The sequence below is a fragment of the Symphalangus syndactylus genome, chromosome 12 (assembly GCF_028878055.3).
Source record: "Symphalangus syndactylus isolate Jambi chromosome 12, NHGRI_mSymSyn1-v2.1_pri, whole genome shotgun sequence".
In the NCBI taxonomy this organism is placed as follows: domain Eukaryota; kingdom Metazoa; phylum Chordata; class Mammalia; order Primates; family Hylobatidae; genus Symphalangus; species Symphalangus syndactylus.
In genome coordinates, this window is record NC_072441.2 from 130,219,465 (window position 1) to 130,237,086 (window position 17,622).

Consider the following 17,622-nt stretch of genomic DNA (forward strand, 5'->3'; position numbering starts at 1 on the left):
TGGGAGGCTGAGGCGGGAGGATGGCTTGAGCCAGAGAGTTGAGGCTGCAGTGAGCCACTGCACTCAAACCTGGGTGACAGTAAGACCCTTTATAAAAAAAAAAAAAAAAACTGAAGGCAGCCTCTGTCTTGCCTTTGCAGCTGCCCAACTTTATCAACACCACTCTCCCGCCACACGAGCAGGTGACGGCCCAGGAGATTGACAGCTACTTCCGCCAGGAGCTCATCTACAAGAGGAATGAGCGCATGGGGAAGAGGGTCATGGCGCTTCTACGGGAGAACGAGGACAAGATCTGCTTCTTTGCCTTCGGAGCAGGTTTGGGCCAGTGGGGGAAGGGATTGTTTGCAGAATCCTGGGAGATATGCTTGGATCTCCCCTAACCTCTACTTCATCGAGGGAGAAGTCGAGGCCCAGGATGGGGCAGGAAAAGCCACACAGTGCTTAGCAGCAGCACCGAGATCCAAGGCAGTTCTCAAGGGTTCTTCCATAACGGTCCCCATGGGAAAAGGGAGTGATGACCCCTGACACAGCCAGGTTAATTTCTGTGGTGACTTCATGCCCCCAGGCAGCCATGTGAGAGCCCAGAACTAAAGCCAGCTCCCACTGCACAGCCCAGCCTCAGGCCCACCCACAGAGCCAGGAGCAAGGCTGTGAAGCCCATGTGGCCCCAGAGGGACAGGCTGGCTCTGGCGTCCCACAGTCCTGGCTCTAGATCCCAGCCCAACCACATCACCTTGGCTGGTACCTTCTCAAAGACTCAATTCTTTCTATATAAATGGGCAGTGATAGCAATCACTATTTGATGAACTGAAAATATCTACTTTGTAGAATAGTTGTAAGGATTAGTGATAATATTTTAAAAACAACCTGCCACATAGTAGGAACTCAGAAAGGCAGCTGTAATGATCATCATGGTGATGATGATACTGAGTATAAGTATGATCATCACATGTGGAACCGTGAACTTGACGCCTGCTTCTGGGGGACGTGGCCTCCTCATGCAAAGGGGAGTCTGCATGTTCAGGTGCAGGACTTAGCATTCCTCTCTCTGTTCCTTTTCCTTTCATTTTTCCTCTCCTCCCTCACTCTTTGTTCCCTTCTACATGGCTGTCCCTGCCAGAAACACTATGTTTACATTGGGACCAGGATATTGTGTTTGCCTCCTGTTACTACCCAGCTTTTGCTCAGTAACTTACAGCAACAGACATTTATTTCTTGCTCATGTTACTTGCAAGTTGGGTTGCCAGAACTCACCTTCTGCATTGTGAGAATTAATGAGATGGCTCCTGGACATGCTCACCACACCTGGTGCCACTGTGTTCCCTTCCCCTCCTGCCACCCTCATGCCGCCCTCCAGGGCGAGCAGTCAGTCTAACCCACAAGGGCCCTTGTGGATGTCCTGATTTTGTAATGGGATATGTCCACTGTTTGAACATTCACCCCTAAGGGCAAGAGCCAGGGGCACATCTGCTGGGCCTCGCCCCTCCTTTGCAGCCCTCACGTAGTAGAGACACAGGGGAGGGGCTCAGAAGTAGATACAGTCCTCCTGGGACAGCCCCTTTAAGGCACAGCAGCTAGGCAGAAAGAGTTCTGGGTTCATGCGGGATCCCTGCCATGGCCTGTCGTGGCCTCCAGCAAGTCTCTTTCCCTCTTGTAGCCTCAGTTTACTCATCTGAACAGGAGGATCCAGGACTTACTTGGGCCCTCTAGGATTCAAGAGCTATTCAGCCATGGGTTTTAGAGAAGGGAGAGATTCCTGTAGGGGTCTAGAGGCAGGAGCAGGACCTTGACTGGCAGCATGGAGAGGGTAAGCCACTCTCCAGCTGCAGGGCACCTGCTGGGAGCTCGGAGTGAGTCAGGACAGCTGTGAGGACTGTGCAGGGAAGAGTCCCCTCCCACTCCCCCACCATCCAGCTGCCTTGTCCGCCCTCCCTCCTTATAGGCATTAGGGCAGTGCATCCTGCTCTGGAACAGCCGCCAGTAGACTCCAAATGGGGAACCACCCTGAGTCATCCAGCCCCCAGGCTCCTCCCCAGGCCTAAGGGGAGCCCCCAGAGAGTGCAGTCAGTGAGGGGCCCTTCATTCCACACACCCCACCCGAGTAGTCCTGCCTGCCCCAGGACCCAGGAGCAGAGTCTCCCAGGGCTGGGGGTAGCTACCACCAGCTCTGTCTATGAGCAAGAAGTCAGGAGAGTCTAACAATGAAAATCACAGCAGTGAGGGGAGCCGTGGACACTAACCTCCTTTTCCTGAAACCCTAGGTCTGTAGGGGCACCGATGTCCACTCCAGCACCAGGCCAGCACACAGGCATCATGCCCAATGCCAGCTTCTCCCATCTCCAAAATGTAATCAGTCCCCAGTGAATCCTGTTGACAGGCCACCAGAAAGACCTCACACCCATCCACTCTGTCCATGCCCACTGGCACTATCCCAGTCCCAGCCTCCTCCCCTCCTCCCTGCCTCTGGACTGCTCCCCACACTGTGGTCAGTGAGTGGTGCTGGCTTTGTCTCCCATGCTCGCCTCAGAGGTGGGGCACCACTTAATCATCGCTGTGTCTTTGGTAGCGTGTAATAGGCTTTGAGCTTGCTGAGTGAGTGAAAGAATGAATGAGTGAAGAAATGAACATTGACCAGGGTCTCCCATCCTGTTTTCCTCTGGGCTGCTGAATTTATAAGGATAGGCCAGCAGTAAAGTCAGGGCAAAGGGAGACTCACCTCCGCTCTCATGAATCCACTCTCCAAAAACAACAGATCTGGAGCCACATGCAGATCCTGCTGGCAGCTGCCACCTCTCCTGGCTCAGCCATGCCTGGTACAAACGGCCCACTCTGCACAGCAGATCTCCTTTCCACCCAAGAATTTCCAAGCTGGACAGAGCCTCTGAGCTTGAGCTGCCCACCTCATCCTAGCTGTGGGAAAACTGAGGTCCACAGAGGGCAGGGACATGAGCAAAGCCCCCAGAAAGTCCAGGACAAGGCCAGAACTGTACCCCAGGCCCAGGAGCTATGATCCAAGGGCTCTGTTTTTGTGTGTGGGGCATTGAGCCAGCTCAGTGGGCCTGTTACAGAGGCAGCGTATTGACATGGAACGCATCGCACGAAAGCTGTGGTGAGGGAAGACCACTCCGGCCTCGTTACATTCTTATGATCATGTAATTTCTGAGTCCCACATCCGGTGACAGGCTGACTTATGTGCAGAGTTGGAACTAAGTACTCTCTTGGTGGAGTGAGACCTGAAGACATACCCGCTCCACTCCTCACCTACCTACCTGGGGGCCCCTGCAGTTCTGTCCCCGGACTGCCGGGCAGTGGGGACCCTGAGACCCAGCTGGGCTCTTGCAGCCCATTGCCTGCTAGGTCCCAAATAACTCAACTCATAAGACCCCCAAGGCTATGGGATGTAGGAAGGGTCTATACTACCAGGAATGCACCTATCCATCCCCCAGGCCTGTGTCTGCTCATGCAAATGTCTCTCAAGCCTAGAGTCCACGGGTATCTCTAAGAAATATCTCAGGAAATAGAAACGTAATTATAAGACACACCAATGACCCCCCAACCCAGCCTTGCCAGGTGTCCGAGCCAAGCCCCTACTGGGGGCTCTTCTGTGATTCCACGACAGGCCCAGCCTCAGTGTCCAGTTGAAGTTCCTGAAAGCTCTGTGGTTCTGGAGTCTGGATGGGGCCAAGCATGTGAAGGTGAGAGATTGAGCCTACGCCTGCCTGGCCCCTCCAGTGCTTGTTAGGACCCTGGCCCAGCCCAGCTCCAGAATCCTGCCCTGAGAGCCTGCGAGGACAGACAGGGATTTCCAGTGCTGACAGCAGTCTGGCTTCTCCTCTCTTCTGCTCTGAGGGGGCTTCAGTGCAAAGGGTAAGAGCTTTGGGGTCAGGAGGCCTGGTTGTAAAGTGTGGCTCTGCCACTGTGAGCTAAGAGACGCTGGCAAAGCCATTTCACCTCCAAGGGCCTCAGTCCCTCATCTGTAAAACTGGGACAATACATCTGCCTCATGGGATTGTTCTGGATACACTCATTTGAGAACACAGTATTAAAATGCTCTTCCATGGTGGAAGGATTCTTATCATAAAAGCCCTTACTATGTGCCAGCCACCATTCCAGGCTCTCTGATTACATAACACCACGAGATGGGTTTTAATGATACTCATTTTGCAGATGAAAACAAAGGCTCAGGGAAGATGAACGGCTTCCTCAAGGCCGTGGAGGCAGACCTGCCATGTGAACCCTGGCCTCTTGAGTCCCAGGTGTGGCCATCTCCCTTGCACGTGGTGCCCTTGCTGTATGCTTACAAAAGTGTTGATGATTTTGTGGAAACAAGTGCCTGTTTAGCTGGTGCATCTCATAAAATACTCTTAGCATCTGTGATCTTTCTGCAACTTGGCACTGTGTGACCTCTTCTGGAAGTTACTCTGCAGTTCGGGGCAGGTGGGGTGCAAATGTGTGACAACCTTGAGCAGGCCTGGGTGATGCTGGGGGGTCCCAGATGGAAGCCCTCCCTATCCAGGAGGTGGCTGTGGCCAGTGTGCAAGCCTAGATGTTCTGGAAGTAGCCAGGCTATGGCCATGGAGGGGGCATGTCATCCAGAGGGGAGAAAAAGCCCATTTTCTGTCTGCTGAGCTCCTGTAGCTGGACAGGCTGAGCCTCAAGAGCCCCCCAAGATTTTCTAGTCCAGTTGCTTGTAGATGCACGTCCTTGGGTTTCCTCTGGTCTACAATTAACAGAAAAATAAGTACAAGGTGGTGAATTCTTTATTAGCTAAATTTATTCAATTTACAGGTTTATATTCTGAAATTGTCTCCTTTCAACTGTGTTTGAAGTTAAAATATTCCTTACTTAAGAAAATTAAAAAGGTGATGGTGGGAGGCAGATAAAAGTCTCAAATTCCTTACTTGGCAAAATGAATATCTGGTAATTGCATTGTTCTCCCCACTCACCCTCCTTTTTTTTTTTTTTTTTTTTAAGATGAGAAAGAATTGAGCATGCTTGAAATGTGATGAAGAGAATATTCTAGGATGGGTGAGGCTGATGATACAGGAGAGAGGGGGGAAAAATGATAAGCCTGAGGTTCCAAGAAGGCAGCAAGGTGGCGACCAGAGCTCGGGTGCAGGGTTAAGGAGGATGCCTTGGTTGGAGGAAGACACCTCTTCACCTGTAACTGAAGGGAAGGAGGGAGGAGGCTGGCAGGCAAGTCATTTGGCAGCCAAAAAGGGAGCAAATTCTCAGCTGATGGCTTCTAATCAGAGCACCACTGTCTGAAGTAGAAGGTGAAGTCATCCACAGAGGAAGAAGAGAGAGAAGGGAGGATTCTCAGGTGAGACTATTTGACATAAGAGAAATTGGCCACAAGAACTGATCAGGACAAGAAGTTAAAGATGTTTCCTCCCGTGGGCCATTATGATTGATTGGTAGCACCTGCCTGGAACGTTATGGTATACAATGCTAAAGTCACATCAGAGCCCAGCAGAGAAGAGGCCCTGATTGATTTGTGATGTCTGCTGTGGACCGAGATTAGGGCACATGCCAGCCACAAATCTGCTCTGTCTACGCTAGGAACATAGAGGATGCTGACTGCAATGAGGGCCCATGAACCTGCCAAGTCACAGGTGTAAGATTTTCTCCAGCAACACCAAGCAGCTGGGGTGTAAATGTGGATGTTGTCACCCAGGCCTGTGTGCTGATTTTATCCTAGCACCCACTGCTCAGTGATCATCCCATTGCACGTGAACTACTCCAGGACAGGGCACATATGCCTCAGAATTGCTGACACCTAGGAGATGTTCTATGAGGACATACTGGGCCAAATCACACAGAATGAAGTTCATTCCATTGAGTCAAGGTATCTCCAGGCCCAATTGCAGGGGTGGGGTCCAGTCTTATGCACTAGAAGAAAATTACAATCTTACGCTTAGTTCCAGGGAAACAGGTTTCTCAGGATATTTACTTGTTCAGCCATCCAGAAATCTTCTAGCATTATTTTTTCCTGGACTAAAGTGAGTAATGTAGGAATTAGAGGAACTAGGCTGGAGACATGAGCCGGACTCAGGGGTGGACCAGGTAACCTCTGGGGCCCATTCATTTCAAACTCTGAGAACCAGTGGTTATCACACACTCCATCCCTAGCACGTGCTATAATCTGAGTAGAATTCTAACTTCTGACATTCCAAAATCCTTGACCCTAACATGCTGTTGCTTTAAAGTTGCACAGCTCTAACATTCCAGCATGCTGTAATCAGAGCCTTCTAACATGCTAGCATTATTTGCTCCAGCCACTCTTGGATTCCTTGGGAGGAGTATGGAGCTAAGAGCCTTCCAGGAATGGAAATCACACTTCGCAGGACTGCTGTCACCTGCTTCACAGGGAGCAGAAGTCCAGGCAGAAGGCAGAACTTGAAGAGTTAAGAGGCAAACAGTGTGAGCACCAGAGACAGAGAGGCTGGCTCCATTACCCAGGCACCCACACATTTGGCACATGCAGCCCCCAGGCTCATGCCAGCCTGTTTCTACCCCAGCTAGAGTGCCGCAGACCCTTAATCCAAAACACACCTGTGAAGCTGGGACACAGAAGCAGATCAGAGGTGAAGACCCAGGCTTGAGAGAAGGGAGCGATATAAGACCAACACACAGAATACCATTAACACCTTTTAAAATTCATAACGATAGAAATTGCTCCCTAGAGAGTGGACACCATCCTGCTTGAAAAAATTCCCATATCCATCAACTTATATGGCCCTTCCACATCCTCAATTCCTCTTGAAGGGAAACAGGATGGTATTTATTATTCCATTTGGCTGATCAGTAAATCCAAGTACAGATGGGATGTCAGAGAGTCTTAGAACTGGAGTGAAATGGTGGTCACATTGTCTAGGTCATTCTTCCTGATGACCAGGAAGTCATCCTGATCCCTAAAAAATCCATCCAGCTGTCACTTGGGCCCACTGTTCTGCTGGGAATTCTTCTGCTGGGCCTTCCCTGATTTCCTCTCTGGGCTCCCATAGGCCTCCAGGATTTTGCTATCACAGCCTCTCTCATGCTCCCAGTCTAGGATGTCCACTCCCTGAGCACTAAGAAGGTGCGTATTACCCACTGTTGAATCAATGAATGAGTGAATGCACCAACCCTGAGGTCCATAAGCAGAAATGCTGCCTGCTTCTACATTACCCCACAGCAAAACCCAGCCTAAAACCTACATCTTCTGCCCCCATGGTGGGAGACTGAGGGGTCCAGCCACATCACATCTGCCTTTGGAAGTTGAGGCTAGATTGACAAATGAAAAGACCTAAGGAAAGAGAGTCCCAGGTACTGTTGAGTAAACCATGCAATCACAGCTAGAGGAGGGGGAGTTTAGTGCTAAGCAGGAGCGTTTGTAGGGAGGGGAGGTGGCAAGATGATTAGGTAGGGAAAAGCCAGAAAAGAAAGAAAATAGAGCAAGGTGACAGTTATGCCAAAGACATGAGGGTAGAAAGGGGATTCTGAGATCTATGTGGCCTTCTCAGAGTCTTTCCTCCTCTGTCTGCACAGTGAGGGGCTTTAGACAGAGCTAGGTCCAAGATCCCCTTTAGCCCCCAACATTCAGCATTTCCACACATGTCTAACAGAGAGTTTGAGTGGCTGGCACTGAAAGGAGGCAGGGTAAGTTAGTTAGAGAAGGCTTCCTGGAGGAGATGAAAACCAGTTGAAATTTCCCGGATGCAGATCCAGCTGCCTTCCAGTTTACTCATCATCTCCATAGGCCTCAGGGCAAGACCCACACCCACCTCCTTCCCCATCGTGGTTTCTTCACTTGGTGGCCTCAGAAATGGCAGCCCTTCAGAGCTCATAGCTGGGCACAGAAGAGCAGCCATGGTCCATATAAGGCCTTTTTCACCTTGGAAACAAGAGGCAGGCCAGTCACAGTGGCTCACATTTGTAGTCCCAGCACTTTGGGAGACTGAGGCAGGAGAATCACTTGAAGCCCGGAGTTTGAGACCAGCCTGGGCAATATCCCAAGACCCCATTTCTACAAAAATAAAAAAATTCGCCAGTCATAGTCATGGTGATGCATGCCTATAGCCCCAGATACGCAAGAGGCTAAGGTGAAAGGGTTGCTTGAGCCCAGATGTCAAGGCTGCAGTGAGCCAAGGCTGCACTCCAGCCTGGGTGACAGAGTGAGACCCCCATCTCTAAAAAAAACAAAACAAATGAACAAACAAAAATAACAGCTGCTATCCTCTCTCACTGGCAAGCACCCTGGTCTGCCACCCTCCCCAAGCTGGAGCTTGAGGCCACGGCATCTGAAGTGTTTCAGAATTTCCAACGGTGCTTCAAAGGGCCATGCCACCCCACCACTCATGCATCTGGCAGCTGGCATGCCTGTGAAGGGCTGCAATCCCTGGCCAGAGTCCCCGTTGCTGCTTCAGGCCAGAACATCCAGCCAGCCAGAGGAACATCCCCTCCTGGCTTGTCCCTAGCTGGAGCCAGCCCTCACCCTCCGAAACAGGGGAGAGTCTAGAAGAACAGAGTGCCCACACCCCAGGCCGGATCCCAGGGCTGCTCCATCAGTGAAGGAGAATGTACGAATCTGGCAGGGAGCTCAACGTTCTTCCTGGACAGTGTGAGAAAGGCAAGAGGAGAAGAAAGTGTGGATTAAGAGCATGGGCTTGGACCCAGACTGTGTGAGTTAGAAACCCTGCGTTCTCCTGATCAGAAGTTGCCTTGGGCAGATCAGTTGCTTCACTTCTCTCAGCCTGTGGCCTCCCACTCTGCAGATGATCCCTGAGACCCAGCTCACTAGCACTCAGGGCCTGGCCTTGCACTACAGCTCAGGGCCTGGCCTTGCACAGTCATTCCGTAAATGTGAGCTCTTGTGTTGCCACCATTATTTCAGGGTCCCTGGCCCCTCAGAGCTCGAAGTCCTCTAAGAACAGGACTCCCACACAGGAGACAGTAGAGCCACTGGGGTCGAGGGGCAGAAGTGCTTGGTGGCCTCTGAGGATACAACTGAGATGCTGTGGGAAAACCCCAAGAGCCAAATTCAGCTCCAAGTAGCATTGAGGCTCAGGAGGCGTGGGGCCCTGTCCCTGCCAACAGGGAGCTCCCAGGAATCTTGGGGTGTTGTGATTCTAAAAAAGGAGCCTCTGGGTGTTGTAAAGAGTGACTGCTGTGGCCATGGAGATCCCTGGCCCAGCACTGCCTCCTGCAGTTCACAGAACCCATCACAGGCTCTGTCCTGTGCTGAACTGGAATCACCCTGCACGGCCATTGCCTGGGTCTGGGCCTTGACATGGACACACCCCCTGCCATGCCTGGGCTTGAGCCCAGCTCTGCCCCTTTCTGCCAGTGTGACACAGGGCAAGTTCTGTTAGCCTCAGCAGGGTTGCTCCTCTCAGAATTTGTATGCATCTTTGCGGTGTTCATGGCAGAGCTGAGCTGTCCAGCTGAAGCCCTGGGGCACTTTCATTTCTGACGTCCTGCGTTCTAACAGCCTCCAAAGAGGAGCAGCTGGTAAAGGCTGCTAAAGCAGGCAGAATCTCTGGTTCTACCCAGACACAGCCAGTTCCCCATAGGATGTCTGAATACCCCTCACAGGCCTGACAAGTGCTCTTCGACCCTCGGCTTACACACCTCCAAGGGTGGAGCACTCACTTCCTTACAGCTGGACAGTTGCCTGGGTGAGTGTTTTTTGGTCCCAGCTTGAATCTGTCCCCTTCACCATGTCCTGTAGCAATCAGAATGTCATGGAGGAGGGACACCCTCCTGCTCCAACCCTCGCTATTGCCACCTCCCCTTTCACTTTATGTTACTGCAACCCAGAACTGCTGTTGGCCAGCACGTGCCACACCACCTCTCTCCTCCGTGCGTGTGCTCCTGCTGTGCTCTCTACCAGGAATGCCCTTCCTTCTCTCTTCCTCTCACTCCTCACTTATCTCCTTAGTCTGGGTCCCCCTCCTTCCACTTCAACCCCGTGGCCTCTGGCACTGCATGGCTTATGCTGTCCTGTGAGTGTTTGCCTGCCCATCTCCCCCTCTCCATACCGTGACCTTCTCAGGGGAGGGGACTGTGTGTCAGCTCCTGGCTCAAGGTTGGGTACAGAGGTGGTGTCATCTCAGGCCCCACTGAACTGAAAGGGCCCCAGCCCTTCCCTGGGCAGCCTGCAAAGCAGGAGAAAGGAAGCTCGGCTCTGCCAGTGTCCCTGCACACACTCTTTGAGAGACCAGTTGTCCATCCTCCACTGGCCCTCCCATCCAGCCCTCCTGTCATACTTCCTCAGGAAAACAAACACCACCATAGGTTGATATCCGGCCGGCCTGTCCTGGCAGCTAGATTAGCATTTGAAAGTTTCCCTTGCATTAATTTCAGACGGAACATAAATACGGGCTTGGGATGCCTCTTCCAGGAGGAGAAAACTGGAAACCCAGCATACTCGCTGGAGAGAAAACATGTGTGCTGGTCGGGGGGAGCCCGTGCTACTTTGGAGCCTTTGTGGGAACATCTGGTTCTCCCCTCCTCCCTCTGCCCAGCCCCTCAACACGGTCCTGAAACTGCCCTGTTAATTGCGTGTTGTTCTTGCTGAGCACTTGCACACTCTCCTCTCCAATCTGGTGAACCTTAGAAGGGACACATGTTGCTGACAATTTCCTGCCCCCAAATGTGAACTCAGGATCCCTCGCAGCTGCCAATACTTCAGAGTGGGTGTAGTAGGACGTACAGTAAACTGGGACATCTCTGGATTGAAGTCCAAGCTTTGCCTTTTACCAGGTGTGTGACCTTGGGCGAGTCCCGTCCCCTCACTGAGCCTGTTTCCTCATCTGGAAACTGGCAACACCTCAAAGGGCCGCTGCAAGGATGAAATGAAATGACGTTTGAGAAGCATCCTGTACTTGGGAGGCCCACTAAGTATGAGTGTGTGTTCACATCATCAAACGAAGGAATCATAGAGGTGGGAGGACCCATGAGACCATAGGGCCCAACACCATGTGGGGAAACTGAGGCACAAAGCGAGAATGGAAACTCCCCAAGGTGACATGGTTAATTGATGAGTGGGGTATTCTAACAGTCCTAACCCCAGGACAGGACTCGCTCTACCCTGCCTTCCCATGTCAGAGGGTCAACAGGGGCTGTCAGGCTGTGCCAGGCTGATGGGAGGCGGGGTAGATCTGGCCTTGGCCTGTGCTCTGCTCACTGAGCCTTGTGCCCTGGCATAGGCTAGATTGCACTTAGGAGAGAGGGAGTCTTTTTCTTTGCGCTAAAACATCATGGGGGCTGCACCTGCTCAGAGCAGGGCACCTCTTGTTGTTTGTATATAAGTGCCCTTTATGTGGGACCCTGGCTTCTCTCAAGGTAGACAAGCACCATCCCAGCCCTGCAATTTTTAAGATCCAATCCACCTTCAGGCCCTTGCTTCTCCTTACTTTGCCTGTCTTCTCTTACATCTGCATCTGAATCCCACCCATCCTGGGGGAGTCCTCGATACATGTCTGGATACATGAGTCCCTCCTCTCAGAAGCCTTCCCTGATGTCCTCAGTGAATTGGTCTCCACCACGCTTTTTGTCTTCATGTCTACGTTCCATCTCTCCTCTTTCTCCCTTCTCTTCTTGCCTCTCTGTCTCTGTGTCTTTGTATCTCTTTGCCCTGTCCTTGCCTCTTTCTCTTTTTCTTGGTGTCTCTTCTTCCCTCTCTCCCTACTGTTGTCTGTATCTCTTACTGCCTGTCTCTGGGCCCCTTTCCCTTTCTCTCCACATTGTCTTTCTGCTCCCCACCTGGTCCTGAAGCTCTCTTCCTCCTCCATGCCCCTTTCTGTGAGTATCTCTCTGCTCCTCTCCCTACCTCTCCCTCCCTGTCTCCTCTCTCCCTCTCTTTGTCTGCGTGGCTCTGTGTGCTGAAACCCCACCCACACCCCATGGTCCTCCCTCTGTTTCCTCCTCTTCTCATCCACGAGGCCTCAGCAGATGAAATGGAACGTATCTTCCTGCGGAGAGCTGGCCAGAGAACAGCTGTCAGTGCTGGAAGGGGCTGCTGAGCCGTGGCCAGGAGACCTGGGGAGCCTGGGCAAGCCTTGCAGGCTGAGCCCCATCATTGTGGGGCCCCTTTGGAGACTTTCCATGACTTTCCCTGCAGGTTCCAGGGTAGGTGTGGCACATATTTTAGGATTTCTGACCTTGGAGGCAAGCATAGTTCCTGTCTGCCAGCTCCTGGGGATAGTATGCTCTGGGCCCTGACTCAGGGGCTGGTCCAAGGGCCAAATTCCTGGGATTGGTAGAATCTGGAGGAGCACCACCAAGGGGCAGGGCTGAGTTATAAGAAGAGGAGAGCCATGAGCTCAGGTCTCCTGGGGATAGGATGAGCTCATGGAAAGGATATGGAGTAACAGGTTTTTTCACTCATTCATTCAACACACATTCACAAAGCCACTGCCACATGCCAGACTTGAGAGACCTCTGGGGATAAAGATGAATCAGCCATGACCCCTGCCCTCAGAAAGCTCTTAGATCCCCCTCAGGTGGGTTGGGAGCACGTTCTGACAAAGTCAGCTCTGGGGTGTGAATTAGAACAAGGAGAGCAGTTTCTGCAGTGATTCAGGCAGAAGGTGATGGTGACCTAGGCCAGAGTCAAGCACCTTTAGGAGGTCACATCAGGGGGCCTCTGGGAACTGATCATATGAAGATGAGGAGAGAGAAGAATCAAGATAGGACCTATTTAGGTTGAATAGCAGAGCCTGGTTGAGACACAAGACATTCTTGCAGAGAAGGATGAGTTGGAGTCTATAGGTTCTGAGGATGTTTAGGTGGAGAAATGCATCTGGGCAAAAGTGGCAATTCCAGAGTGGTCAGCATTGTGGAGTTACCAAAACCATCAGAGTGGATGATCTGTCTGTGGGTGAGAAGAAGAGGGCCAAGGGCATGGTTCCCAGGGCTCCCACATTGACTGGGCAGGAGAAAGAGGAGCCCACCAACAGGGCAGGTGGGGGCAGTGAGAGAAGCACAGAGAGAACCAGGATGGAATGGAGTCGTGAGCACTGAGGCAGTTGCAAGTGTTGCCATCCCAGCTGTGGGGTGCTGTGAAACCAAGCCCGGAGAGGGCAGGGTGGTAGAAACATGGGCTCGGGAGTGCAGGAACTGCATTACACAGTTCTGGGGCACAGGCCACATGGGAATGGTGCCTCTTGGAGTTGTGCAAGGAGTAGCCACCTGGGTGGAGGTGACCATTCTCCCTGCCCTGGTAGAGGGAAAGGAAGGTGAGTGTGGCTTAGAGAAGGAGAGAATGGGAATTGGAAGGATTATTCCTCATTGGTTTCATTTTCTCAAAGCATCTGAAGTCTTCTGTTTGGGGTCTTACAGAAAACAATAAAGATCTGGAATGGTTGAGGTTGCGGGGATGGATAGGAACACTGGCCGGACACGTGAACCATTGCCACGCAGTGCTCAGGATCCAGTGGGCATCATGTGAGGCCTGCACTGTCGGCTGGGCTGGGGCCTGGGCCCTCTAAGTGTCTCCTCTACTCGGTCCCAGAAATGCTCCTTTTGGAGCAGCCACACAGCAGTCGTCAGTAAATACTTGCTGCTAGTCCTATACAGCCCGAGGCAGGGCTGTTTTCCCTGGCAGCTCTTGAAATCCTCTGGGCAGACGCAAGGACCACTGTTGGGCTGGGAGGCCTTGTCTTTGAACAGGTCTCCGTGGAGGCAGAAGAGGAATTGCCTTTGCTGCCAGGAGTAGAGTCCAAGAGCTGCTTGCAGAGAGTTCCTCCAGCCTGCATGCTGGAGGCTGCCCCTTCCCATCCCTTTCCAGCCTTATGGTGCTGTGGGGAAAGGCAAGAGTGGGGATGACCCCAGCTCTGCCAGGGACTGTCTCCAGCCCATCACTCAGTACTGCACTCTGGGCTTTTTCAAGGGACATCCACTTCTTCTGCCTCATTAGGGCTTTACAGTTGCGCCAAGGAGTCGGTCAAAGAACTGCAGGCCCATTTGACACACAAGAAAACTGAGGCTGGTGGCAGGGAAGCCACTTGCTTAGGATCACAGGCTGAGGGGCAGAGTGAGAGCCTTGGCTTGTCCTCAACAGCGCTAGGTCAGGGCCAGAGCTCTGGAAGGGCCTGTTCGTGCCTGTGCTGCCCAGGCCTCCTCTGCAGTTAGCTTCCCAAATGTGCCTCATTCACCTCCCAGTCATTGCACATGCTGTTCCCCCTACTGGAACAGCCTCCCCCACTGTGCCACCCACTCCTATCCTCACCTGGATAACTCTTATCACACCCTGCAGCTAGCAGTGCCCGCTCCTGGAAGTCTGCTTGACCTCAGGCTGGCTTAGAGGCCTCTTGTGTGCCCTCACAGCCTCCTGTGTGAACAGTTCCCTCTCCAACGTACTTAGTGCCCGGATTACAGGATTCCCATTCTGAAGTCTGTGAGTGCCTGGAAAAGGACCCTGCCTCTTCATCACTACCCAGCACAAGACCTGCACCTAGGCAGTGTTCATTAAATGAATGAAATGAATAGGTGGGGAAAGGAGATAAGAGAGGGAGGCATCTTTCCATAAGGGTCTCTGGAATGAAACAAAAACCTTCCCCACAGGCTCTGAGAGCCAGAAGAGCCCATAGATATTATGCACAGCAAGAAACTGAGGGCATTAGAGGGTCATATGCTTGCCTGAGGTCTCAGAGTAAGTGTAGTGGATGCCAGACTAGAGCCTACTGACATTCCAAGCCCAGTGACCTTTCCCAGTGATCCTCAAGTGAAACTTCAGGGAGGCAGGGTCAGCCAGCCACGTGGCACATAGTCAGGCATGGTCATCCAGGCCCAAGGTAACTCCAGATGCTCTGGCAGGGCATGGTCAGCAAGAGGGAGATCACTGGGCTGGGAGACTTCTGAGGAGTTGTGAAACCAGTCCAGAGGTGTGCGAGGCTGGTGGGGCAAGACGGCGGCATGGTTCGTTCTCTGCTCCAGCCACTATGCAGTTCTATGCTGGCTTCCTCTGCCAGAGCATCTCTGTTCCCCAACAGCCTGTCCACTTTCTATTCTCCTAGACCTCCCTGGGGCTGTCAGCATGCTGACCTTCTGGCTTCCGCCTGTCACCACTATTCACAGGCGATTAGAGGAACAGTGCAGGGATCTCCCCTAGGGCCCGGGATGAACAGGGAGCAGGAGGGGAGAGTGCTTCCTGAATCAGTACGGCCACAGGGCAGGCCCATGGCAGGAGGGGCCCAGGGGCCCTGAACAAGCACCCAGTGTCCACACTGAGCAGGTGGGGGAGACTGAGGCCCCCGAGGCAGAGGGACATCCCAGAGTGCTGACTCCCAGCACCTCCTGTGTCCACAGCCACTGGGCCTCCTGTGGGTTCTTCCCAACCAGAGCCCAGGAGAGGCTCCCCTGAGTACTCAGACATCAAGCCTGCATTCCAACACAGGAAGACGATTTCCACTCCCGTCTGGGGCTTTCAACTAAATTGCCCATTTCTGTATTCACCGTGCCTAGCGCAGAACTGACCACAGAGCAAGGTTGTCATGAACGTTTGCTGAATGAATGAATAGTGAGTAGGGGACTGAGATGGAGGCCAGCCCCTCTCCCCACACACACCTCTGGAGGGTTCAGTTCTGTGTTTGTGCCTGCTCTAGGTCACTGTCACTGTCTGCCAGGCCCTGCAATCAGTCGGGGTTTTTTGGTTACCCCTGCTGGGATCTTACACCTCAGTGAGTCCCAGGACCTGGCCCATAGGGTGTTCTCCACAGATACTGGGCGGATGAGTGTGTGAATGCAGCCAGTAGGTGCTGAGCCTGTGCAGGGCAGTGGAGATGCCATCTCTGCTCCCTGGGAGCTGAGTGAGGAGGCCCACATGAGGAGGAACACACAGAAGCCCACTCCCATGCTAAAGAAGGGAGGCCTGAGTTGCTGGTAGAACTTACCAAGATGAGCCATAGCCCTGCTAGGGGCTTGAGGGTTCCCTGGAGCTGGGCTTTGAGTGACTGCTGGAGGCTGTCCCAGCCTGGACAGTTGGGGGCTGGGGTCAGCTTCATGGTATGAGGCACAGAGATGCACCAGGAAGCACGGAGAGCCCTTACTACATGCAGGTAGCTGTTTCTTGTAATCCACACAGCAACCCTGGATGTTGCTATTATAGCCATTCTCATGTTGCAGATGAGGAAACAGAGGCATGGAGAGATGAAGTTAATGGACGGCGGAGCCAGGATTTGAACCCAGGCAGGGTGGCACCAGGACCATGTCTTACCTTCTATGCCATACTGCCTCTCAGGCTGGGGCATTGACTTTGGTGTAGGTCGCTGGCCCAGATACAAACTTAGGGGCTGGCCTGGGGCAGTCCCCTGTGGCCGGTGGCCTGGCATGTGGCTGAGCCCCTTTTGTCGCTTGTGTTCCAGGTCACTTTCTGGGGAACAACACAGTCATCGACATCCTGCGGCAGGCGGGGCTGGAGGTGGACCACACACCCGCCGGGCAGGCCATACATAGGTAAGCCACTGGGGCATCTGGGGGTGCCTTGGCCCTCACTGACCCTGCCTTCCTGCCCAGGCTTTCAGGAGAGCTGTGAAGAAGCTTCTGATGAGGCAGAGGCAAGTATCTACCAGGAAGCAAGAATGGAAAGGCTGGGCTGGAGGCAGGAGATTGGGAAGGAGCTGGTGAGCCTTCTTGGCTCTAGGTGACAGCAGGGCCAGAGCATAGGTGGGAGTGGGAGCAACGTTAGGACTGGAGAGGTGCTTATGATTTAGAGATGGTGGGTTGGGTCAGGGGTAAAGGGACTCAGTAGAATTCCTGGGTGCTGCTTGGAAGACTCTGTGGCTGCCCTGGCTCTGAATCAAGGTGGTACTGGGAGGATGGGCAGGGCCCTGGTCTCTTTCCTGGGTCACAGCCCCACTCTGTGGCAGCCCTGCTGCCCCACCCACTCCTGGTCCTCACCTTCTCAGTTGCTGTCTCTGGCTATGCCCCTCACCCCTAACTTTCCTGTCAGGACATACCCACCCTGCTCAAATAGCCACTAGTGGCCATCGCTGTTCCTGCCAGGTCTTCCAACCCCCACCCCCACAGTCTAGGAGCTGCCCGAGGGTAGGGACCAGCTCAGTCCATCTGTGGTTCCACAGCACCAGCACCAGGCTGGGCACGAGAGGTGTCAGCAAGAGCCAGGCTCTGAGGCCCGGGGAGCCGCAGAGGTCAGTGACAGGATCCTCAGACTCCAGGGTTCCATGCAGCTCATGCTCCAGCATAAAGACCCGGAGTTTGAAAGAAGCTTGGACCCTCATAGCCAGTATTTATTAACTGCTCGCTCCGTACCAGGCTCTAAGACCTTTTAACTCATTTAATCTGCATAACAGCCCTGTGAGGTCAGAGCTATGAGTTTCCCCGCCTTATCCTTGAGAAACATGAGGCCCAGAGAGGTGAAGTCACTTGGAGAAGGACACACAGCGGTGTAAGTGGCAGTCTGGCTCTAGGGCCTCCCTGAACTCCTGTTACTTCCTGTACCAGCTCTGAGGGTGACCTGAGGTCTCGATAAACCCCCACATTGGGACTTCATCCCAGTCTCCCACCACTTCTCATCAGAGTCAAACTGACAAGGCTGCTCTTCCTGCCTGAACCGTTTGAGCCCAGCACGCATTAGTTTGTACTGGGAGCCAGGGGCAAGCATGTGTTTGAGGGGTG

General features: G+C 53.0%; 1 protein-coding gene and 1 long non-coding RNA gene across 4 annotated transcripts in view; one reads left to right on the forward strand and one right to left on the reverse strand.

Moving 5' to 3' along the window:
* Nucleotides 1-17,622, forward strand: part of TRABD2B (TraB domain containing 2B) — a 244,057-nt gene that overhangs the window by 214,782 nt on the left and 11,653 nt on the right. Inside the window, exons 4-6 of one of the 3 annotated variants that reach the window (XM_055255269.2) lie at nt 141-315; nt 16,350-16,440; nt 16,854-16,876. In XM_055255269.2, the coding sequence (XP_055111244.1) occupies nt 141-315; nt 16,350-16,440; nt 16,854-16,876 (289 nt within the window). Of the gene's footprint in view, nt 1-140; nt 316-4,974; nt 5,279-16,349; nt 16,441-16,853; nt 16,877-17,622 lie in introns of those variants that run through there. The other 2 variants (XM_055255268.1, XM_063627498.1) reach the window with 2 other exon arrangements.
* Nucleotides 4,588-17,622, reverse strand: part of LOC134734573 (uncharacterized) — a 299,170-nt gene continuing 286,135 nt past the window's right edge. Inside the window, exon 3 of the long non-coding RNA XR_010117674.1 lies at nt 4,588-4,720. This is a non-coding gene — a long non-coding RNA (uncharacterized lncRNA). The remainder of the gene's footprint in view (nt 4,721-17,622) is intronic.